This window comes from Bos indicus, chromosome 21 (assembly GCF_029378745.1).
Source record: "Bos indicus isolate NIAB-ARS_2022 breed Sahiwal x Tharparkar chromosome 21, NIAB-ARS_B.indTharparkar_mat_pri_1.0, whole genome shotgun sequence".
Classification (NCBI taxonomy): domain Eukaryota; kingdom Metazoa; phylum Chordata; class Mammalia; order Artiodactyla; family Bovidae; genus Bos; species Bos indicus.
In genome coordinates this window covers 59,996,266-60,020,834 of record NC_091780.1, presented here as the reverse complement: position 1 = coordinate 60,020,834, position 24,569 = coordinate 59,996,266, and the positions used below count along the sequence as shown (strand labels likewise).

The window sequence follows — 24,569 nt, the reverse complement described above, 5'->3', positions numbered from 1 at the left end:
TTCCCTTCTAAGGTAGGAATATATTTATACTGATCTTTATTTAACTTTTACTCAGATTGCACTAGCCTCTTTGAAGGGTCTGATGAAAAGTTATAAAAAATGTCTTTGCAGATACCCTAACTTAGACTTCGGGTGGAAAAAATCTATCGACAGCAAATCTTTCATCTCAATTGCTAACTCCTCTTCAGCTGAAAATGAGAATTACTGTAAGCACAGCACAATTGTCGTCCCTGAAAATGCTGCACATCAAGGTGCTAATAGAACCTCCCCTCTAGAAAATCATGACCAAATGTCTGTGAACTGCAGAACGTTGTTCAGCGAGTCACCTGGTAAGCTCCAAATTGAAGTTTCAACAGATCTGACAGCAATTAATGGTCTTTCTTACAATAAAAGTCTTGCCAATGGCAGTTACGATTTAGCTAACAGAGACTTTTGCCAAGGAAACCATCTGAATTACTACAAGCAGGAAATACCTGTACAACCAACTACCTCATATCCCATTCAGAATTTATACAATTACGAGAACCAGCCCAAGCCCAGCGATGAATGTACTCTACTGAGTAATAAATACCTTGATGGAAATGCTAACACATCTACCTCAGATGGAAGTCCCGTGACGGCTGCCGTGCCTGGTACTACAGAGACTGGGGAGGCGCCCCCGGACAGGACGGCTTCTGAGCAGAGCCCTTCTCCTGGGTACTCCTCGAGGACGCTTGGCCCCAACCCTGGGCTCATTCTTCAGGCTTTGACCCTTTCGAACGCTAGTGATGGATTTAACCTGGAGCGGCTCGAGATGCTTGGCGACTCCTTCCTCAAGCATGCCATCACCACGTATCTCTTCTGCACTTATCCTGATGCGCATGAGGGCCGCCTTTCCTACATGAGAAGCAAAAAGGTAAGGAACTGTCCTTTAACCCTTGCGCTGCTGCTGCTAGGTCGCTTTGGTCATGTCCAACTCTGTGCGACCCCATAGATGGCAGCCCACCAGGCTCCCCCGTCCCTGGGATTCTCCAGGCAAGAACACTGGAGTGGGTTGCCATTTCCTTCTCCAATCCATGAAAGTGAAAAGTGAAAGTGAAGTCGCTCAGTCGTGTCCAACTCTTAGCAACCCCATGGACTGCAGCCTACCAGGCTCCTCCGTTAATGGGATTTTCCAGGCAAGAGTACTGGAGTGGGGTGCCACTGCCTTCTCCAAACCCTTGTGCAGTTAGAGGAATTACTCAGGGTGGCTTCCAGCATCCGTGGTCCAGAGGACTCACAGGTCCTGCTGCAGGGGCCGCCACACCCGACGGGGCAGCGGGGGCCTCCGGAGCACGTGCACGGGAAAGGGATAGTGCTGGTCCCCAGTCGTGCCCGGCTCTGTGCCACCCCACGGACTGTAGCCCACCAGGCTCCTCTGCCCATGGGATTCTCCAGGCAAGTAGTACTGGAGCGGGTTGCCATTGCCTTCTCCAGGGGATCTTCCCGACCCAGGAATCGAACCTGGGTCTCCTGCATTGTAGGCAGATTCTTTACCAGCTTAGCCACCAGGGAAACCCCGCACAGGAGTGACACTAAATGTAGTGTGGAATTAAGATTCAGAGAAGAAAAGTAATGAGGATAAATATTTAAATGATGATGAGAGAGGGATCACAAGGCGCCAGGTACCTGCTTGGCATATAACACACAAAGCTGCTGAGCACTTGGAAGGAAGGGCTATCACTTGTGATCAGGGAAGGCGTTAATGGAAGGACGTGCATTTATAGTGTGTAAACAGGGAACAGATGGCAGAGCGTGTCAGCACTCGGTGAATAAACCGTGGCAGCAGTCAAAAGTGTGGAAATACGTGGCATGGCCTAGACAGTCCGGCTTTAGAGACCTTGCTCTTGACCATGACACCGCCCTCCCCTGCTGTTGTCCATGACACTTGGCAGTGCACTGAGCGGGCCACAGACGTTCTCCATCCGGTCTTCTCAGCGAACCCCTGAGAGGTCGATGATAATACGGCCCCATCCTGCAGATGAGGAAACTCTTGCCTAGAGTGTTTTGTTGGCTCGTGCAGTTCACCTGGCTGGTCTGGGATGGTCAGGAGCGTGGCTGAGGCTGGAGTCCAAGCCTTCCACACTCTTCCCTGCAGCCTCCTTAAGTAAAGAGGGTGCTTGCTGCAGGAATAACCCCCAGGGCAGCCGGGCTCTGAGGGGCCAGTGCTGGGGGAGGCAGGAGTGTCGGAGTCAAAGTGAAGTTTAGGGCTTTCTACTTGACAGACTTGGCGGTGGAATGTTCAGGTAATTAAGAATGTAGGACTTAGATGCGGTCTGGGGGAATCGTCTTTTTAAGAGTGCTAATTGAAAGCAAACGAGATTTCCCCAGGGTGGTTGCAGAGATTGAGAGTGAGTAGAAAGTAACTTCATCCTCTTAGGTAGGAAAGAGATTATTTTCCGTTTTGAAAGTTCTTCCATCCCGCTGCTCAGAAAGCTCTGACTCCTTACTTGGTGCAGAGATCATCGTCACTTGTGCAGCAGGGTGCTGAAAGCCCTTCGGCATGCCCGCCCCAGCCCTGCCATGGCCAGGCGGCCTCCCCGGCTGTCTTTCCCGGGCCTGCACACACCTGCTGCTGCTCCTCTGCTGCTCGCCTCATGTCTCCATGTGAATGAGGCCCGCCCCACCCTGTACCTCCCGTGGGCCCTCTCTGAGCTCTTTCTTGCTCCTCCTTCCGAAGAACCATTTCCACTGACTTTGTAATTTCCATCCAAGTGCCTGTCGCGCTTTATCCTCTCGTTGGCATCTGCGATGCCGTGGTCCCACGGAGTGGAGAGGGAAACCAGAGTCTACTTAACGCCATGCGGGCGGCGTGGGAAAGCCCTTTGGCCCAGAGTGAGCCTCGTGGGGGGCTTCCCCCCAATCCTGCAGGCTTCAGGGACCACTTCTCTGTCTCACATCCCAACCAGTGCCTCTCCAGCATGGGTGCTTATTCAGGGGTATTGAGTTACGTGGGGGAAAGGGACTCATGAAGTGCTTAATAAAAAGGAGCCCTATTTTCGTAAAATGAGATCGACAGTTCTAGACCTTGGTGTTCAAGTAAAAGCTAGGCAGAGACACAGCGATTTGAGTAGATTATGGCAGAGATGAAGGCTTTAGAAAAAATGGACCAGAGGGAAGACAGTAAAGCTGGTTTATTGATGTCAGTAAACATGGAGTTTGTCTTTATTGCCTTTGCTTTGTTTTAAAATAGTTGAAATACCTTGAAATGCCATCCAAAACAAAAGAATGATATTTGGAAAAGCATTGTAGTTGAAATCATATTTATAGTTTAGGTTCAAGGAACTTAAAAAATTACTTCAGTGCTGGTTTTATTTTATAGCTAGAGTTTATGGTACTTCGCCTTTTATTTCATTGAGAATATTGGGACATTTTGGACTTGGTGGATTTCGATTATTTCCTATTTTGATAGCTCCAATCAGCAGTTTGAATTTTATATCTTCAGATTACATGAGAATTTAATATTTCCTATCATGAATAGGTAGAAAAACTGTTCAGTCTGTGTAACTGATGACCAGTTATGGAATATGAAGAATCTTTAGCTAAAAATTACATTAATGTCTTATATGAGTTTCCACAGCGATCATTTATGGATAAGTGTTGCATAAATTTTTTTCTGCTGCAGGTCAGCAACTGTAATCTGTATCGGCTTGGAAAAAAGAAGGGGCTGCCCAGCCGCATGGTGGTGTCCATATTTGACCCCCCTGTGAATTGGCTTCCTCCTGGTTACGTAGTAAATCAAGACAAAAGTAACACAGAGAAATGGGAAAAAGATGAAATGGTAAGTTTTTTGTAACTGAGTGGATTTATTTTCTGGTGAGGGGGCAGAATCTTGTTTTATTAATTTTTTGTTTCTTTTCCCAGTGTGTTTATAATCGAGTAGAAATTCTATATAGTAAATTGATTTCTTTTCATTGAATTTAGAACAGTGTTGTAACTGTGATAGAGAACAGTTTCTATTATCTTCCCTTGCCAAAGGCAAAAGAGTATCTGGTGTTGTGATTCAAAAAAAAAAAGGGCTTAACTCTGTGACATTTAACTTGAATATGACATATTGCGATTTATCATAGATCCTTAGCTCTGTTCAGTGAAATCAGTAGCCTATAATCTCCAATTTGTCTGTGAAATGATTTCAGTAAAATCTTGCTTTTGCACCTCAGGGCCTCCTCAGGACTATTTCTCCTCTTGCGACCTTAAAAAAATAAAAATACGTAAAGGTTGTAGTTTCCTGGAAATAGTTTAAATCTTGCCAACAACTTAAAAGCAGCCTGCAAACGTTAGCTGCTGCTGCTGTGTTTTCTCTCGTCTGGAAGGCCACCAGAGGGCAGCTCGCAGGGCCTGGGAGCCCGGAGCTGTGGAAGCCCGCCGTCCAGGGCGGTTGGCTGGGAGGCCATCTTGCCAGCCGTGTCATTTTTCAGACATTTATTTTGCATTAATGATGAACTGGTTAATTGTTACTTCATCTCTACTTCAGATCAGCAATGAGAATACCGTTTCTTTCACAAGTTTTGTTTTCTACATGTATTTTTTTTTTTCTCTCATCTTCTTTCTGACGTGTATGCCCTAGACAATCTGTTTTTAAGTATTTCCAGGTAGCATGCTCGGTGACCCTGTTTTGATTTTTTAACCTGTTCACTGAGAATGTTTTTATACTTGTGCAGTATTTGACTACCTGGCAGAGCATTGAGTATTTTAATGCAAGTTGGGTTAGAAAAATTATATATGTTATTTAATTTAGGAATAGAAGCTTAGAGGAAAGTGTGTATGATTTTGAGAACTTCAGAGAAAATCTTGCATGTCTATGACAAAAGTTCCAGAAACACTTACCCTACCTTATAAATAGTTTCATAGTATCATTGGTGCTTTAAAAACTTTTTTTTTAGCATAAAGGGGATATTAGCATGTCCTTTTAATTAAAAAAAAATTTTTTTTTAAAGATACAACATAAAGTTCTTATTTATTTTCTTTAGCATTTCAAATGGCCTGGTACTTTGATTTTTAGATTGCATTAAAATACTGCTTATGTTTTTATTTAATAATTTCTGCATCTCGAAATAGACTGTTAGATGATATTGGGAAACTTATGCTTAATCCACTCCTATTCTGCCTGCTTCGCTGCTCAGCAAGTAGGTTTACATGAAAGCTTTGTGTACAGATGCCAGAGGTGGGAATAGCTTAGGTGGAAAGGGAACTTGAACTGTGAGAGCAAAGAGTTTCTTGCTAGTGTTTTTTTGTTTTTGTTTGTTCTTAAGGAGCTGGAAGTACTCCTGGAAACCATTTAATAAGGTAGAATCCCACTATTTTGCAGATAGAAAAACTGAAACCCAGAGGCATTTAAAGAACTTTGCACAAGATCACACAGCTTATTTGTTGATAAAACCCCAGCCTTTTTTGCACTTTGCCAATTTTTGGTTATGGTAGCATCTTACTAAAGATACATAAAGATTTTTTTAAATGAAAATATTGTCTTTTTTTAAAATCAAAATTTGGCCTTTTTTTCCACCCCCTCCACCCCACCCCACCCCCCCGCCCTTATGGACCAGATAGTCAAAAACATCTCATGTTACTCTGGGAAAGTATAAGGTTTTTATTAGGTAATAGTCCCTAGAGGTATCCACCATTATAGCTTTTTTTTTTTTTCTTTTGGTGTTCTTCCTTATTCTTGAAAAGAAATCGTAAACTTTTTAATCAAAAAAGATAAAGAGAGATAGTTGTAGATACATGGCTTGGTTCATTGCACTTATTTCTTTTCAGACAAATGCACTGTTTGTATCTCTCTTGAAAAAAACCCACAGAAAGCTTAAAAACCTTTTTGTCATAATACTCTGCAAAGTTGTCACTATCAGAATTGAAGCACACCCTCCTGCCTTTCTCCCCAAGTAAAGTCTTGTTTATTTTATTTTTTTTTTTCACTGCACAACAGAAATTTGGTGTCTTTCTAGAATTGCAGAAAAGTTCCATGGTTACTGAATCCTTGCCCCTTATTAAGATTGTCACTCACAAATAAGCTTTGGCCAGAGAAACTGGAATTAGCAAAGACCTTCTGACAGAAATGGGATTGTTGTGTTTCATGTTAGTCTAAATTGTCTTCTATTTTTGTCAGTTATGCTATAATCTGTTACCCTGAAGGGAAAAGCATAATTTCTCAAATTCATAGCTTCATGGTGATCACTTTTAGTTTCCAAGCAAGGCAGTTTGGTTTTACATTGTAGCAAATGTGCTTGGATTTGAAGTGGCAGTAGGGACAGACCTTCATCGTGAAGCCCCACTGTACATTTTAATGTTAGAAAGAAAATAATTTTATCTGTTTATATGTTATACTCTTACTGAATTGCAGAAGTTATGCTTTTTCTACACCTGGAATTTAATTTTGTTCATTTGAAAATCTTAAAAAAATTTTTTTAAAACTGTCAGCAAAATCGAAGAGCTCTGTGATCGGCATATGAGAGCTTTCATTATGTATCTTGCCAGAGTTATAATTCTTAGCTGAAGTTTTGCCTTGTGAGCCTTAATTTTAAACTTTATATCCATGTATAAAATCCTTAACTTAAAGCTTCATACTAGATAAAGGTCATTTTATAACTTAGAAAACGAACATTCAAAGAACATGTTTTACTTTGTTTATATGATTAAATAACTTATTTTATGTTAATTGAAAACAAATGGCCGTGATTTGAAAGTTGCCTTTTAGTATTTGTGGTTGTCATTTGAAATTATCCATAACCCTTGCTTTTATTGAGTCTCAAACCCTTTTAAAAACAGCAGCTATGTCTCCCCTCCTTCCCCATTCCCCCTTTTCCAGACAAAAGACTGCATGTTGGCTAATGGCAAACTGGACGATGACTTCGAGGAGGAGGAAGAGGAGGAGGAGGACCTGATGTGGAGGGCTCACAAGGAGGATGCGGACGACGAGGACGACTTCCTGGAATACGATCAGGAGCACATCAAGTTCATAGATAACATGCTGATGGGGTCAGGGGCTTTCGTCAAGAAAATCTCTCTTTCTCCTTTTTCTGCCACCGATTCTGCATACGAGTGGAAAATGCCCAAAAAGTCCTCCCTTGGTAGTCTGCCATTCTCATCCGATTTTGAGGATTTCGACTACAGCTCCTGGGATGCGATGTGCTATCTGGATCCGAGCAAAGCCGTTGAAGAGGATGACTTTGTGGTGGGGTTCTGGAATCCATCAGAAGAAAACTGTGGTGTGGACACAGGGAAGCAGTCCATCTCTTACGACCTGCACACCGAGCAGTGCATTGCCGACAAAAGCATAGCTGACTGTGTGGAAGCCCTGCTGGGCTGCTATTTAACCAGCTGTGGCGAGAGGGCTGCTCAGCTTTTCCTCTGTTCGCTGGGGCTGAAGGTGCTCCCGGTAATTAAAAGGACTGATCGGGAAAAGGCCATGTGCCCGACCAGGGAGAATTTCACCAGCCAACAAAAGAACCTTTCAGGGAGCCGTGCGGCCGCCTCTGGAGCCGGCTACCGAGCCTCTGTGTTGAAAGACTTGGAGTATGGGTGTTTGAAGATCCCCCCGAGGTGTATGTTTGATCACCCCGACGCAGACAGGACACTGCGTCACCTGATCTCGGGTTTTGAAAATTTCGAAAAGAAAATCAACTACAGATTCAAGAATAAGGCTTACCTTCTACAGGCTTTTACACACGCCTCCTACCACTACAATACGATCACGGGTAAGGAACCCCAGACCACAGGTTGCTGCTCTGAAAATGAGACCTGGTGTTAATTGGATCGACCCGTAAAATAATGTAAAGAGAATAATCTGTGTATGTACAGACTTAGAGCTTAATATGCACGACGGGGGGAGGAAGCGCAGGCAAATGAAAGCGGTCCTTTTTTTCCCCTCATCTTTCTGGGCGCTACACTGTTCCTAAACTTTGATAGTTGGGAGCAGAGCTGTCCTAGCAACTCGTGTCATTTCCTGCGCAGCATAATTAGGTTTGAGCCTTAGTATTGTGATGTGTTTTGCCATTTTATCCCACCGCAGTGCCTTTATGGTGTCCAGCCACTGCTGCTTCAGGTTCTTGGATAATTTATTCCTGTATCCTGGATGTGTCTCCATGTCTTTTTATTGTTCTTCCTGAACAAAAAGGCCCCTCTCTTAAGGTCTTTTAAAGTCTAAAGAGGAATCGATTAAAAGAAACTCTTATCACAGGAAGGTTTCATCGCCCTTGCTCTGTTTTTCCCGTCACCTGCTTTGCAGTAAGCTCCATGTTTCTTTCTCTCCTTTATTTAATCGACTCCCAGTCCATTCGATTAGAAGAGAGAATAGGCGCCTAAAACCAAAACCAGCTTCAGGTTGTGAAACAGCGAGAGTCTGTAGTTGTGTTTTGTTTTTTTTCCCTATGTCAGAGTCATAAGCGCTTGAATTCAGAAAACCAAAGCTGAGTATAACGTTTGTATAAGAAAAACAATGTAGGTTAAGATGATCAGAAGAATGTAAAACCAAAAGTGAAAAATTATCTGCTCTAGACTAGAAACACTGGTGAAACTGAAACCTGTTTTTCTTTGTGGAGAAGAAATGAGGCCTGGTTTTCTACCGCACTCTACTGGAAGGAGCCCTGGGTTCTATTCTGTCTCAGCCCTTGCTTCTGAGCTCACTGGGGATGAGGGGGCCACTCACCCTTAATCTGTTCCCACCTGGGTTTCTACAGTTGAACGGTTCCTTTTAAATCAGTGTGAGAAAATAGAAGTGTTGGTTAGTGTCAATAAGGTCTCACATTTTGACATTGATCATTTTTGCCTAAGATCTCTGCTTGCCCCTGCTATTCTCCTTGATTTGTGTCAAAGTCACCATTTTTTATTCAGTTTGAGCAGAAGGTCTTCTTGTACCAAGTGTTATCTTATGTAACAAACGTAACCCAGGAGTGGTGAGGCATATACCACTCCCACACTTTCCAGAGTGTGAGTGGACAGTGCCCAGTGGTGGTAGCAGAGCGTGGGGAGGGGACCTGTGCAGGTCTGACGTTGCGAGATGCCGATCGTGATGGAGGCTTTAGAATGATGCCCCAGCACCTACCTGGCCAGCAGAGAGCCAAAGGAAAAGGCTCAGTGAAATGATGTCACTTGGGAAATGCCTTTTTCTTAAAGAGTGTTAGTCTTTTGGCAACTTAAGGGTTTTATGACCCCAATTTATGTATCAGAAATGTGCTTAATTTGCCATTAAAATTTAATTTCCAGAAGCTTCAGTAGGATGTCATTCACTAATTCGGTCATTTAAGAATATATGTGTAAACGGAACCCCCTCCTCAATAAAGGTCTTTTCAGTGGGTCTTGGGGGAATCCATCCTTTAACTGAGTTATTATTTGGAATCATGTCGGTGGTTTTGCTGGCGTTCATGGCTTCCCTTTGAATCTTCCTTCAGATTGTTACCAGCGCTTAGAATTCCTGGGAGATGCAATTTTGGACTACCTCATAACTAAGCACCTTTATGAAGACCCACGGCAGCACTCCCCAGGGGTCCTGACTGACCTGCGCTCTGCTCTGGTCAACAATACCATCTTCGCGTCGTTGGCTGTGAAGTATGACTACCACAAGTACTTTAAGGCCGTTTCTCCCGAGCTCTTCCATGTCATCGACGATTTCGTGCAGTTTCAGCTCGAGAAGAACGAAATGCAAGGAATGGATTCTGAGGTTAGTGCTGTTTTAAGATATGTTGAGTTCAGTGTTTAAAATAAGCCTTCCAACTAGGCTTCTCAACACAGCCATCCAAAGAGCTGGCTGAAGGCCAGGGTCATGGTCCTCAGCACGCTCTGCGTTCTCCAGGAAACCTACGTGGGTCATAGTCTTCAGGCAGCCCTTTTAAACTTGGCCACAGGTACTGTGGTCATTCTGGTGAGGAGAAGGAGCCAGGGGCTTCCAGCAGCTTCATCCCCAGTCCTTGATGTGGGCTTCCGGTATTCAGGCATTCCAGAGAGGTGCACCGTGCCCCCTGCCCCCCAATGTGGGCTTCCTGTATTCAGGCATGCCAGAGAGGTGCACCGCACCCCCTGCCTCCCAATGTGGGCTTCCTGTATTCAGGCATGCCAGAGAGGTGCATCGCACCCCCTGCCCCCCAATGTGGGCTTCCTGTATTCAGGCATGCCAGAGAGGTGCACCGTGCCCCCTGCCCCCCAATGTGGGCTTCCGGTATTCAGGCATGCCAGAGAGGTGCACCGCACCCCCTGCCCCCCAATGTGGGCTTCCTGTATTCAGGCATGCCAGAGAGGTGCACCGCGCCCCCTGCCCCCAATGTGGGCTTCCGGTATTCAGGCATACCAGAGAGGTGCACCGCGCCCCCTGCCCCCCAATGTGGGCTTCCGGTATTCAGGCACGCGAGAGAGGTGCAGCCCACCCTTCCCCCCCCGGTCCCCCCAAAAGCTTTAACCTTAGTGAGAGCTAGGCATGGTGGATTCTGTCCTTTCTGTCTGTTTAAAATAGATCAGAAATATTTGCTCTATCTCAGGTAAGCATCACGAATGTACATCTTGCTTCACTTGAAATGGGGAAATCTCATTTAAAAAGCAAACTTCTAAAATTCTAAGGATTGGAATTTGAGAGACGTCTGTTGTAGGTTCAGCCAAAGGTCCTTTTGGTGATGGAGCTAATTCTTGTGTGTGTGTGTGTGTGTGTGTGTGTGTGTGAGACCTGTTTTGAAGTTTTGTAAGAAAAGATTTTGCTGAGATCTTTCCAGCCTCTGATTCTCCACTAACATCCATCCACATACCTGGGTACCCAGGAGAGTACTCTCATTTCTTCTTCTCATTCTGACTCCTTTGTTCTTTCCATAGATTTCTTACGAGAACTCAGGGAATCCATTCATAACTCTGGTAGCCACTGTAATTACTCTTTCTTGACTATGTGCCTCCCTGTTGTTAGTTACACAGACTTTGTTAAGGAGGAGTGCACTTCCTTGGCGTCCTGTGAGAGAAGTGGGGAGCCTGGGTTTGGAGGTGGAGCCACAGGGCAGAGGGTCAGGTGGTGAACTGGGTGGCGGGTGTGCTGAAGGAGGGGCATAGCTGGTACCCTTCCTGCCCTCTTCCTCCTGGTACACTCTTCCGAGATTAGGGGCCTGAGGTGGAGTACAGCCAGCAGTGAGACCAGGAGTCACAGCCACCTCAGATACATTCAGTATTGCCTCTAGTCTCCTCCTGTAGAAATACGTAAGCTCAGAAGTTGAGGAATTAGCTAAAACTAAAGTTATCTTTTGACTTCTCTGGTGATTCAGTGGTTAAGACTCTGAGCTTCCAATGAAGGGGGCACAGGTTCAATTCCCTCCTTGGAGAACTAAGGTCCTTGGTAAAAAAAAAAACCTTTCGATGACAGTTGGACATACTGGCTTTTGCTAGTTTTTGTTCATTCTTTTCCTGCCCTTTGTTTGTATAAACATATGTATGGAAGTTACGAAAAAGTGATGGAGAATGTCATGGTCTGGCTTCTCTAACTTACTGTTTGATCTTAAGAAAGTCTCTTCACCTTTCTGGGCCTCAGTTTCCTCATTTGTAAAAGAAGAGAATTAAACTTGGTGAAAAAAAGAAAGTGAGGTTGCTCAGTCATGTTCGACTCTTTGCGACCCCGTGGACTGTAGCCTACCAGGCTCCTTTGTCCATGGGATTTTCCAGGCAAAAGTACTGGAGTGGGTTGCCATTTCCTTCTCCAGGGGATCTTCCCAACCCAGGGATTGAACCTGGGTCTCCCACGTTGCAGGCAGATGCTTTTCCGTCTGAGCCATAAGTAGATGCTTATAAACTTGGCAAGTTTTAAAATTCCCATCCACTACAATAAGTTGTCTTGTTTTTCCAGTAGTCGGCATTATAAATCCACTGTATAGAATTTTGTGTGGCTAAGCAATCCATTTAGAAATGGCTCTCCCCTCTTCTTTTTATTTCTCTTTCACAAGTAATTTGTATTTTATAAAATAACCAAAATTATCATTTTGTGATGTTTTGTTGCTAATGTATGTAAACATAAACTTAGATAACATACGAAATGAAATTCTATCACGCATACCCTGTTTTTTACTTAATGTACTGTGGGTGACTTTCTCCAATCATTATTAATTGGGATTATGACTTTTAGTAGGCTACATGCTAGTGAATATATGGCTGAAGTATAATGTGTCCAAACAGCTCCTTCGTTGCTGAATGGTTAACGTATTTTTAGTTAGGGTTTTAATAAACATGTATGTGATAAATATACTTAAATATCCAGCTGCCCTCTTAAGACGAACTCCTGGAGACGGAATTGCCACGTCAAAGAATTAGGAACTTTTAAAAGGCATTTGCTACAGATGTAAATTTTTATTCTATTAATTTGAATACCTACTATGTGTCAGGTTCTCTGTCAGAATGATTTATTAAGCAGTTTAATAAAAGGAGAGCTGGGAGGAAAATACCTTCCGAGTAGAATTTCCCTGTCAAAAAGTGGCGCTTTACCCTCCCCGCAGCAGTGTGCACCCTTGCTCACACTGCATGGATGAGGATTCTGCAGGATTCTGCTGGCTCCTGGCTGAGCTGCCGGCAGGTAGAGCTATTTCAGCATTCAGTTCTGTGACTGTGCATGAATTTGAAATTTTTTTTCATAAATTTATTGACTGTTAGTGTTGTCTTTGGTTTTATTTGAAAGTAATCTTTTTTCCCTTGTTGAATACAGAATACTAAATAGAGAAGAGCTTTTTTTTTCTTAAGTGAAAAACTTTTTAAGATAAGGTAATGTCTGGACTCATTGGGAAAAACCCTGATGCTGGGAAAAACTGAAGGCAAAAGGAGAAGGGGTGGCAGAGGATGAATGGTTAGATAGCGTCACGGACACAATGGATATGAATTTGAGGAAACTCTGGGAGCTAATGGAGGACAGAGGAGCCTGGCGTGCTGCAGGCCGTGGGGTCTCCGAGTCGGACACGACAGCAGCTTTTATGGAGAACCTATTACAGTGTAGTTGGCCTGTCATAAACGTTTGATGTTGTTTCCCTTGTTAAAGAGATAGTAGCAGTCACATCCGAGAAAAGAAAACATCTCTGTAGACTGCCTTTCAAAGAGGCCTTTCTGCTTACGAGTTTCTCTTCTCACTATAATAGCTTAGGAGATCCGAGGAGGATGAAGAGAAGGAAGAGGATATTGAAGTTCCAAAGGCCATGGGGGATATTTTCGAGTCACTCGCGGGCGCCATTTACATGGACAGCGGGATGTCGCTGGAGACGGTCTGGCAGGTGTACTATCCCATGATGCGGCCGCTGATCGGTACGGTTGGCTCCCCTTCGAAAGAAGTAGGATCACAATTAAAAGCAACTTAAAAAAAAAAACAACAAGCGTATTAAGCACATTATTCTTTCGTTTTGATTACAGAAAAATTTTCTGCAAATGTGCCCCGTTCCCCTGTGCGAGAATTGCTTGAAATGGAACCAGAAACTGCCAAATTCAGGTAAGCGAAAGTGTGCATGGAAGAGCGTTAACTCACTGATAAACAAGGGGGAAAGTCCTCAGAGATGCCATAAACTCCGGGTTTTGAAGAAATGCTCACCCTGGGACGTGCTGTCCTGCGGTTGCGATTTGCAGCCTGATTGGCTGGCTCTTTTTGCTCCTGGGACGTGAGAAGAACGTGGCAGCACCGTCTGTTGGCAGTGGGCAGCTGTCAGAAGGCACGTTTCCTCTGTGAGGTGTCAGCCTGAGAGTACGTACTCGGTGCTGATTGACAATAACAATAAATACGTCTGACTTCTCATTCGAGCTGCTTGGCTCTTTTGCAGCCCAGCTGAGAGAACCTACGATGGCAAGGTCAGAGTCACCGTGGAAGTGGTCGGGAAGGGGAAGTTCAAAGGCGTTGGCCGAAGTTACAGGATTGCCAAGTCTGCAGCAGCAAGAAGAGCCCTGCGAAGCCTCAAAGCTAATCAACCTCAGGTTCCCAATAGCTGAAAACCCCTTTTTAAATTAAAAAAAAAAAAAAAAAAAGGAAAGCAGAATTAAGGTGGAAAATATTTAAGTTGAAAAGGATGATTTAAAACTGATAGTGAGTGGAACGAGTTGAAGGCAGAACGTAAAGTTTGTTTGATAACAAGATAGATTACAGAATAAAACATTTAACCTATGTATAAAAATTTTGGAACTAACTGTAGTTTTAGTTTTTTGCGCAAACACAATCTTTCTTGTCTTCTTTCCTCACTTCTGCTTTGTTTAAATCACGAGAGTGCTTTACTGATGACATTTTCGCAAGTGTTCAAAGTGATTCTTGACAGTTTTTGTCTTGTTTCATTTTAGTTTAATTTTGGTCGGTTTTGCTTAGAGTTAGGAGTCCAAGGAGCTTAAACCTGAAACAGCACCCCCCCCCACAACGGGTTCTGTTGAGAGCTCTGGGCAGCCATCAGCGTGCGTGGCAGAGCCCGCCCTGCGGCGTCGATAAGCCGAGCAGAGGGATGCGGTTTGAGAGAGGAGTGTGCTGGTGCTGTCTCTCCTTTCCACGTTGTGTCGCATAAGACGATGCTTCCCGGTCACTGTTGCACTTACTAGTAAGGGACAGACTGTTGATCAGCATGGGCCGGCGTGTTGGCAGATCACATTCAAGTTTTCTCATGCCATGCTATCTTGCATAAAAGAGGTTCTTGCCTTAAAAGTAAAATCCTTGTGGATATTCTTTCACTTCTGATCTTTCTGGAACAAACTGTTCACATTCCCTTCATTCTGTCTATTATGCATTAGACCTCGAGACAGCGTGATACTTAACGACTCACTAGTATAGCTGTAACCTAACTAATGACAGGATTATATGAGAATTTCTGTCAGGTGTACTGAAGACATTTTCAAAACCAGAATATGTAACCTATGGATTTTTTAAAAGATACATCATAAGAATCATCTTTGGCTAAATACCCCACTTTTACTAGAAACCTCCAGCTAGGTAGTTCCACGGATGGAAATTGTCTGTGGCAAATAAACCTTGCCCTGTAGGCTGTTGCTCTAACAAAATAAACTTTATACATATCACACCTAAAATATGCTGCAGATCTTACAATGGATTGATTACTTACTTAAAGAAGCAGAACAGAGCACCTTACCCTGAGTCTTCTCACATACATTTCTTACTGTGCTTTTCACAGTGTTGCATGCAGACTTCACCTACCAAAGCTGTGCTGTTAATGCCATGAAAGTTTAACGTTTGCGATAAACTGCCGTAATTTTGATATGTCTGTGATTTAGGCCATTAAAAATTTAGGTAAACTAGCTCATTGTTTCCATCTTTGGAAAAGGAAGAAAAAAAGACACTTTTAGGCGTTTGCCTAAGTTTCTTTAATTAGACTTGTAGGCACTCTTCACTTAAATACCTCAGTTCTTTTCTTTTGCATGCATGTTTCCCCTCCCCATTTGGTGCTACGTTTATGTATTATGCTTGAAATTTTAATTTTTTTTTTTTGCACTGTAACTATAATACCTCTTAATTTACCTTTTTAAAAGCTGTGGGTCAGTCTTGCACTCCCACCAACGTACCAGTAGAGTTTTGCTGCAATTGCCCCTTAATTATGCTTGAAATTCAAGAAAGCTGAGCAGAGGTGTCTCGTAATTTCCAGCACATCATTCTGAATGTGACGCCTCATATAATGCTGCATTGATATTTTGAATTGCAGTCGAATACTGTACTTCTCGCTTTATCTGCGCCACCCACCCCCAGAGAAACACCTCTGCACGCGTGTACCCAGAAACCTGTCCGCTCCGCTTTCTAAGGAGACCCGAGTGAAGGGAGCATTCAGCTTCTCCCACATGGTTTGTCGTCTCCAACCTTAAACTTCCACTGAGATCTCAGTTACTAAACGAGCTTTAGAGCAAATTTATTTGGATGGACATGTTTTTTAAAAATTTAATTCTGATTTGGAACCTTTGATTTCTATTTGATTTTTTTTTTTAAAGACACCTCCATGTAAGATCTCCTGACAATGTAAAACCAGGCGCTTCTTGAATTACATAACTGTAAATGTGTCAGGCTGGATATGAATTTTCCTTGTGAGGGTGATTCGTGATAAAGCTGTATCACAAATCTCTTGATAAGTATAAACTACCTGCTGCCAGGAGCTTAGGGCCTTGTGTTGTGTCTGATGCACTAATCCCAGTGTCGAGGCGTCCTCTGGCCTCCTGGCACCAAAATCAGATTGTTTCACAGTTACAATCCCCGTTGGGAGAAAAATGCCTCAATATATTTTGTAACCTTAAGAAGAGTATTTTTTGTTAATACTAAAAAGTTCAGACTTGGATAAGATTAGGTCACACAGTCTCAGGGGTTCAAATTTCCTGCTATCATTCAAAATGTTTTATCAACAGCAGACTTTAGCTATTGCTTTTTTTTTTTTTTTCTCCTTTTGGTTGGAGGACAGTAGCAGATTTTAGTTTGTGACTCACACTTTGAAGCAATCTCTGATCCCCTGGTTCCCAAGTTGAAAAGTCAAAACTCTGATGTAGATATACGAAATGGTTATGAATGCTTTTGTGCTGCTGATTTTTTAATGCTGTAAACTTCCCCCCAGTTTAGCTTACTGAAATGTTTTGCATCCATTTAATTAAGGGACAAAAAAAAAATTGCTCTCTGTCACCCACTCGACCACCTTGTCTGTCATCCTTTTGTTCCTGTGATTGCCACGTGGGACCCGGTGTGATCTGGAAGCCCCCCTGGTGGGCGGTGTGGTTGTACGGCCAGCACACGCGGGAAGGACTGGGCGGGCACGTTTTGAAAAGCAACTGCAGAAATTCCTTACGATGATTGTGTGGAGGTTAGTTGGCATGAACCTTCATTGTAAATGTTTTTTGATTTTTTTTTTTTTTAAATAATACTTTCAGCAGTCCTGACTATGCTGCGTTTTGTAAAAGCTTTTTCCCCCTCTGTTCTGTTCATGTAGCACAGATAAGCATTGCACTTGGTACCATGCTTTACCTCATTTCAAGGAAAATATGCTTAACCGAGAGGAAAAAATGTGGTTTGGCCTCGCTGCTGTTTTGATAAACCGAATTTGAAAAAAAGATAATTATAATGCCTGCAATGTGTCATATACTTGCACAACTTAAATAGGTCATTTTTGTCTGTGGCATTTTTACTGTTTGTGAAAGTATGACAAAGATTTGTTAACTGAACTCTTAATTATGTTTTAAAGATGTTTGTTAACTTTTTCTTTTCTCTTTTACGTTATGTGAAATGATTAAATTTAGAACAACCTCTAACACTCCTGTAAATTATCTTTTAAAATGCTAGTATTTTTCCTCTCTTAATAATAGCTTGCCCTCAGAAAGATTCAAACTACCCTGCCTAAATAGCAAGAGACTGGAGGCTACTCTGGTTCTGTCGGTTCAGTTCATAAGTACAATTATTCACACAGCAGTCGGCTCTTGGAGTCATCACCTGACATTGGCCGGTGACTGCAGAGTGCAGAGACTGATCGAGATGCAGACCCACCTCAGTTCAGTCTTCAGGCCCCGTTGATTTAAAACTTTCTATCTTGCTCTGTTAGGGTATCTAATCCTTTTACACAACATTTAAGCCACCAAACTGAGACCTTGATATCTTCATTTGAAACAGCATCTGAAGTTCTGTTAGCGCCCTGAACCAGTTTGTGTTCGCTACGGAACTGAAACTCATGTCTTGTTTATTACCTATATGGTTATTTTAATTACATTTAAATAGGTATATTTTTTCAACCACTGATTGCTTTTCAGGAACTTAATTATTTCCAAATAAATTTCTTTATTTTATATTGTACATGAGAAGTTTTTAAGATATGTTTAAGACCAAGAATATTGAAATGATTTTAAAAGTTGTTGGAATTTGCCAGTAGCAATACCTAGGGAATTTGCATTGAGACTATTGTATTTTCCACTAGAGGTGAAAATGATGTTTTGAAACTAACTTGTAAATACATTTTAATCATTGTGTTTTTGTTTTTTTTCCCCCTCTAGTCCATTTTTATTTGGACATCACCCACCATTTAAATTTTCTAGATGCACTCAGAATTCACTGCAGCAGCAGGTTACGTAGCAAAAATGCAAAGGTGAACAGAAAGTGAAATTTCTGGCTTTTCTGCTGTAAATAGAACGAAAGAAAAATGACTAAAATCAAGTAAGACTAACATGTATAATTTGACAATAAAATACTTAGCATCACATGCTGCAGCTGTTTTTAAGGAACATGATGTGATTCGTTCATACAGGAATCATGCTGCAGAAGTTCGCAGTCTGCACCTTAAGGGTCACGATTACCTTTAGTCGTTTTTTGTTTTTGTTTCTTTCTTTTGTAATAATTGTAGCCAAGTAAATCTCCAATAAAGTTATGGTCTGTTCACTTTGTGTCCTTTTGACTTTTTATTTTCTTGTTTTGATTCATTTGGAGTGGATGATAGCACCTAGATAGTTGTAGCAGAAATTATCTTTAAAGTGTTTTGATTCCATGGTCACCTGAAAATGTGTCCTTTAAAAGGATAAAATGTTGTTTACCAAGTTCTACTTTATACGCTGGTAGAGTTCTACATCATCTGCTGGTAGCGTTATCAGCTAACACTTGCCTTGTTCTTTTCAGACTTAAATAATGCCAGTGTGATTTTCTGAAATTCTGCCACATTGACTGATGGGTTCCAGGTCCTGGATTATTTATGACACGTTTGACACATTCCTTAAGTAAATTTAGTTATTCTGAAGTCAAGTGGACAAAATGTTCAAGCTTCTAGATTTTTAGGAGGCACTTTCAGTATATTATCGGTTAAGAAAGAATTCTGTTATTTCAGGCTTTGACCTAACCTTTTCGTAACTCAGTAGACCAAGCACTAAAAGGAATGACTTGGCTGGAGGAACAAGATGACAAGTAGAAGTTTCTTAAAATGAGAAAAAAAAAAATTCCATTTTCTTTTATAAGGGTTTAAATTAATCTCTTCCTTTTCTCTCCCTCTGACTTCTCTAAACTGAAGAAGAAAAAGTACGTGTTTTTTGAAAATTTTATTTATTTTTAATTGAAGGATGATGGCTTTATAATACTGTGTTGGCTTCTGCCATACATCCACATGAATCAGCCGTAGGTGTATGTATGTGTCCCCTCCCTCTTGAACCTACCTCCCACCCCATCCCACCCCCTTAGGGTGTCACAGAGCCCCCATTTGAGTTCCCCAAGGCGTACAGCAAATTCCCATTGACATGTTTTACAGATGGCAGTGTATGTGGCCCCATGGTATTCTCTCCATCCATCCCACCCTCTCCTTCCTCCCCCCACCCCTGTGTCCATAAGTCTGTTCTCTGTGTCTGCATCTCCACTGCTGCCCTGCAAATCAGTTCATCAGTTCCATCTTTCTAGATTCCAAATACTATGCATTACTATGTGATACTTGTTTTTCTGTGTAATAGGCTCTCGGTTCATCCACCTTATTAGAACTGACTCAAATGTGTTCCTTTTTATGGCTGAGTAATATTCCATGGTATGTATGTACCACAGCTTCTTTATCCATTCGTCTGTCCATAGACATCTAGGTTGCTTCCGTGTCCTAGCTATTGTAAATAGCGCTGCAGTGAACATTGGGGTACCTGTGTCTTTTTCAGTTTTGGTTTTCTCAGGGGTTTTGCCTAGTAGTAGGCTTAGTGGGTCATATGGTAGTTTTATTCCTAGTTTTTTAAGGAATCTCCGTGCTGTCTTCCAATATGTGTTTTCCTCCTGAGGACTTTTGCTCAGCGTTGTGTGCTTGCCCACGTCGGTCTTACTCCCCCAAATCCACTGTGTGTTACAGACCACGCCTGACACCACAGCCCTCTCCCTCCCCCTGGCCGGCCCCTCCCGTGGCTGCAAGAGGGGACACGGGCAGGCCAGGTAGGTCAGCGTACAGGTTGTGGTGTGCGTGGAAAGGATCCAGATAGAAGTGAACTTTTCCTTTTTGTGGATCCATGAGCGTATAATATAGGTGTTGGGTGGAAAGGCAGATGCTGGTCATAGCCCCCTGGGGTGTGGACTGAGTTGTGACTCCTGCAGAGACACCAGGAGCAAGGGGTGCCTTCACGGCAGACAGGCAGCCAGGAGCGCTCCTGACCTGTGTGTAAGGCCATGTGGGAACAACTTGTAGATCTTGTTGGTTTTCTTTTCTTCTTTCTGTGGCAAATTACACATAAAACTCACCATAGAGCCATGAAGTTTAGAATATACTGACACTGAGTACATTCACATTCACATTGTTCTGCAACCATCAGAACCTGGTTCCAGAACTTTTCTTCATCCCAAATCTGAACCCTATCCCTGTTAAACACTAACTCCCACCCCTTCCTTACCCCAGTCTTGGTATCCACCCGTTCTATTACATCAATACTTGGTGTCTCTGAGTCCGACTGTTGTAGGTACTTACATATAGGTGGAACCAGGCAATATTTGTCCTGCAGCATCTGACTTGTTTATCAAGGGCCAGCTATGTTGTAACGTGTGTCGCATTTCCTTGTTTTTAGGCCTGAGTACCATTTCTTTGTATGTTTGTAGAGCACGGCTTCCAAGGTGGCTCAGGAGTAAAGAATCCGCCTGCCAGTGCAGGAGATGTGGGTTCGATCCCTGGCCTAGAAAGACCCCTTGGAGAAGCAAATGGCCACCTACCCCAGTGTTCTTGCCTGGGAAATCCCACGGACAGAGGAGCCTGGTGGCCTGCAGTTCAGGTCGCAAAGAGTTGGACACACTTCACGACTGAACAACAGCAGAATAGAGCAGATTTTGTTGACCCGTTTGTCTGCCGCTGGGCGTTTGGGTTGCTTCCGCTTTTTGGTTATCGTGATCATTGCTGCCATGAACACTGGTGTACATGTACCTCTTTGAACACCTTTCAGGCCTTAGCGTGTGTATCCAGGAGTGGAAATGCTAGCTCACGATAATTCTGTGTGCTTTTCTGAGAAGTTGCCATCCTGTTTCCACAGCACTGCACCATGTTAGATGCTCACCACCAGCACGCAAGGATTCCAGTTTCTTCACATCCTCACCAACGCTGGCTTTTATTTCTATTTTTGGTTGTAGTTACCCGGTGACTGAGAGCTGCTTCTTACTGTAGCTCTGTGCTTTTTACCCTGTGTGTGTCTTTGGAGGCTTGCCTCTTTAAGCCCTTTGCCCATTTTTGAATTGGGTTGTTTTTTGTTGTTGAGTTTTAAGGAGTTCTTTATGTATTTTAGATATTAAACCTCTATCAAGTTTATAATTTACAAATACATCTTTGTATTCTGTGCATTGCCTTTTTGCTCCCTTGAAAATTCTCCTGAAAAATTCTAAATTGCAAGGTACATTGGCCTCCAGGATTTTAGATTAGGGCTCTCACACCTATACTAGCTAAGATTTATTGAACATGTACTAGGTGCCTGATCCATACTAAATGTTGCACACATTTTATGCTGTTTATTCCTTACCATGAATACGGAAACGGCTGCTTTTAGAGAGAAGTAGGGCATAGACATTCACGTAGAGAACACGAGTCAGAATGTCTGGTTTCCAGCACTGTGTGACTTCGGGCAAGTTATTAAACCACTCTGAGCCTCACGTCCTAGCCTTTTCCATGAGGAAGGGACATTGGGATTCAGTGAGAGTTCATGTAAAATGCTGGGCACAGTGTCCCGCACATCCTAAAGCCCGCAGCAGATGCTCACTGTTACTGTAACCCTCATTTTACAGATGGGAAAAACGAGGCACAGAGAAGGGAAATTGCTTGCCTGAGGTCTCAGTAAGACCTTGAACACCTGTTTACTTAAAAAAGAGTGTTTACCATTCAGTAATTCTCTAACTTACGTGGCTCTTTTAAGATAAAGATGGAAGTGCGTGAATGTATGTGGATGTCACAGGGTTTTCCCATTTGAGGAGAAACCCACAACCGTGGTTGGTGACTCATGACCAACACGGGCGCCCACTGCAGGATTTGTGTCTTCGTTTTGTATGTAACCCTAGTAGCTCCTGAGAAGAAGATTCATGGTCTTTGTTAGAGAGCCAGGGCTAAAACCTACCATTACCCTATTACCCAACTCACTTTAGTCTGAAAGACTAGGGACATGCCCAGCGCCCATTTTGGGTCTGTGCACAAAGTCAGTAGTCTTGGTAGGAGAAGCCATTGGTTTTTAGTTTTAAGTAACACTCTTTCTGGTCCAACAAGTAGCAGGCGTTTATTTTAATGTCTTGCTTTTTTCCCCTCCTGCTTTTGCATTCACTGTATTTTCCTTCAGTAAAGGTTCTCCCGTTACGCCGTAAGGTGTCCTTATAACAGAACCAAAATGTGACTGAAGCTGGACTTCAGTCCAGAGTGTGTGTTCTCTGTGCGTGCGCACACACACACACACACACACAGCCTCACAACAGAAGCATGGCCCATGATGGGATTTGTGCCCTGCAGAGTGAACAGGATCTTTCCTGAGCTTGGGGACCTCCTCCCAGCTGTCCGTGTTTGGGGGACTGGGTGTGGTGGGTGGTGCGTGCATAACCTCAGAGCTCGCTAGGAAGCTTTCAGATGATGAAGCAGTACTTCAGCCATGTGCGATTAGTCACTGTCACGTCCGACTCTTTCAGACCCCATGGACTGTAGCCCGCCAGGCTCCTCTGTCCATGGGGATTCTCCAGGGAAGAATACTGGAGTGGGTTGCCATGCCTGCCTCCAGGGGATCTTCCCAACCCAGGGATCAAACCCAGGTCTCCCGCACTGAAGGCGGATTCTTTACTGACTGAGCCACCAGGGAATTGAAATTTTTTTCTAACAATTTTGGAGAATAATTTTTGGTGAGTTGCTTACTAATGTTGGGTGTTGCTATTTTGAGCATTGCCTTTCAACCATCCCTGCTTTCCACTCAGTGCCTGACTCAACCCTTGAGTTCAAGACTTAAAGTAGATTCCAGGGATGATATGGCAAAAAAAAAAAAAAAGGTTCCATAATTAAGTTTGGGGATGTATGGGTTAAACACAGTGTTCTTTGCAGGACTTCTTAGGTCCTTTATTAAGCTGAAGTGCCTTTGGCCTCTCCTAGAGAGGGCTGTGTTTCCCAAACTTATCAGACCACACACAGATAACCTTCACAGTAAATCTTAGATGCCAGCATGCTGAGCAACACACATGAAGACTTGCCCTGCTAAGGACCCGTGAGCTTTGGTGAACCACATCTCTGATGGTGCCCAGAGTGCCAGGGCACTCTGATGGTGCCCCACCTGTGGTCTGTCACATGAAGGTGACCAGCAGCCCCTGCGGTTGCTGCTCCAGAAGGGACCCTAAGAGTTCTGATTGCTGGGTCTCTTTGGCTCCCAGTCATAGGTGAGTCCCGTGGTCCTGGGTACTCTTGACTTGCTATTGGCAGTCACAAAGTAAAGTCCCATTAGATGTGTTTTCTGGTCCAGAGCTTGTTTACTGACAGTTCCAGAGCAGGACACACTCCAGGACGTTCTCCTCCTCCCGAGGTCTGCGCCTTGGCCGTCCCAGCACAACAGACCTTGACTTCCTGATAGTCCCATCTGCAGGGAGGCCGTTCTGTGTGCTCTGCTGTTGTCCAGTTGCTGAGTCGTGGCTGACTCTTTGCGACCCCATGGACTGCAGCACGCCAGGCTTTCCTATCCTTCACCATCTCCCGGAGTTTGCTCAAATTCATGTCCATCGAATCGGTGATGCCATCCAACCATCTCATCCTCTGTCGTCCCCTTCCTCTGCCTTCAATCTTTCCCAGCATCAGGGTCTTTTCTAGTGAGTCAGTTCTTCATATCAGGTGACCAATTATTGGAGCTTCAGCATCAGTCCTTCCAATGAATATTCAGGACTGATTTCCTTTAGAATGGACTGGCTTGATCTCCTTGTTGTCCAAGGGACTCTGGAGTCTTCTCCAACACCAGTTTATAAGCATCAGTTCTTCGGTGCTTAGCCTTATTATGGTCCAACCCTCACATCCATACATTACTGTAAAAACCATAGCTTTGACTAGACGGACCTTTGTGTGCTGCTGACTCTGCCTAAGACCAATCCTGGCCCTCCTCCACCTCTTTCCTCATTCACTGCTGCCCTTCCTTGTAGACAGAGCTAGCCCCCGGCCCCCTGGGACATAACTTCCCATACCCAGCAGCCCCCTCCCCAGCCTGGGTGTCCACCACAGACCCCTACCCTCTCATAGCACAGCTCACCCCATCGCCCCTGACCTCTCACCATCTGTGAGCCTCTGGAATGAAAGGACTGCATCCTAGGTACACTGGCCACCGGAGAGCCTCAGTGCTCATCTCAGCTCCGTGCTCTGTATCCTCTGTTTGCAGGTGCTGATTCTCCAGGAGACAGCTGATGGGCAGGGTCGGGAGGGGCTGGGGGTGACAGGGCAGCAGAGTGGAGAGCGGGGAGGATCCCTGCCTTGTCCTGCGTCTTGCTGAGGGGAACAGGACCTGGTCCTCCTGAACATCGTGCTGTCGCATTGGGTGGAGAGTGTGTCTCCTGGCCAGTGGGACACAGCTGCTTCACGTAGACCTGAAAACCCTGTCGAGAAATGCCTGAGAGAGCCTGTGCTTTTTCCTGAAGATCAGGCTTGCAACTGCTTTTCCTTCCCTTTGTGCTTTGTTCAGTTGCTCAGTCGTGTCTGCCTCTTTGT

The 24,569-nt window shown here is 43.8% G+C and overlaps 1 protein-coding gene across 6 annotated transcripts in view; it reads left to right on the top strand.

Moving 5' to 3' along the window:
• DICER1 (dicer 1, ribonuclease III) overlaps positions 1–18,322 on the top strand; it is a 75,614-nt gene extending 57,292 nt beyond the window's left edge. For all 6 annotated transcript variants that reach the window (XM_019983374.2, XM_019983371.2, XM_019983370.2 and 3 more), the window contains 7 exons: positions 112–895; positions 3,644–3,799; positions 6,821–7,709; positions 9,402–9,670; positions 13,092–13,254; positions 13,360–13,435; positions 13,761–18,322. In XM_019983374.2, coding sequence (XP_019838933.1) covers positions 112–895; positions 3,644–3,799; positions 6,821–7,709; positions 9,402–9,670; positions 13,092–13,254; positions 13,360–13,435; positions 13,761–13,926 — 2,503 coding nt within the window. In that variant the 3' untranslated portion in view covers positions 13,927–18,322. The remainder of the gene's footprint in view (positions 1–111; positions 896–3,643; positions 3,800–6,820; positions 7,710–9,401; positions 9,671–13,091; positions 13,255–13,359; positions 13,436–13,760) is intronic.
• Positions 18,323–24,569: the final 6,247 nt, after the last annotated feature.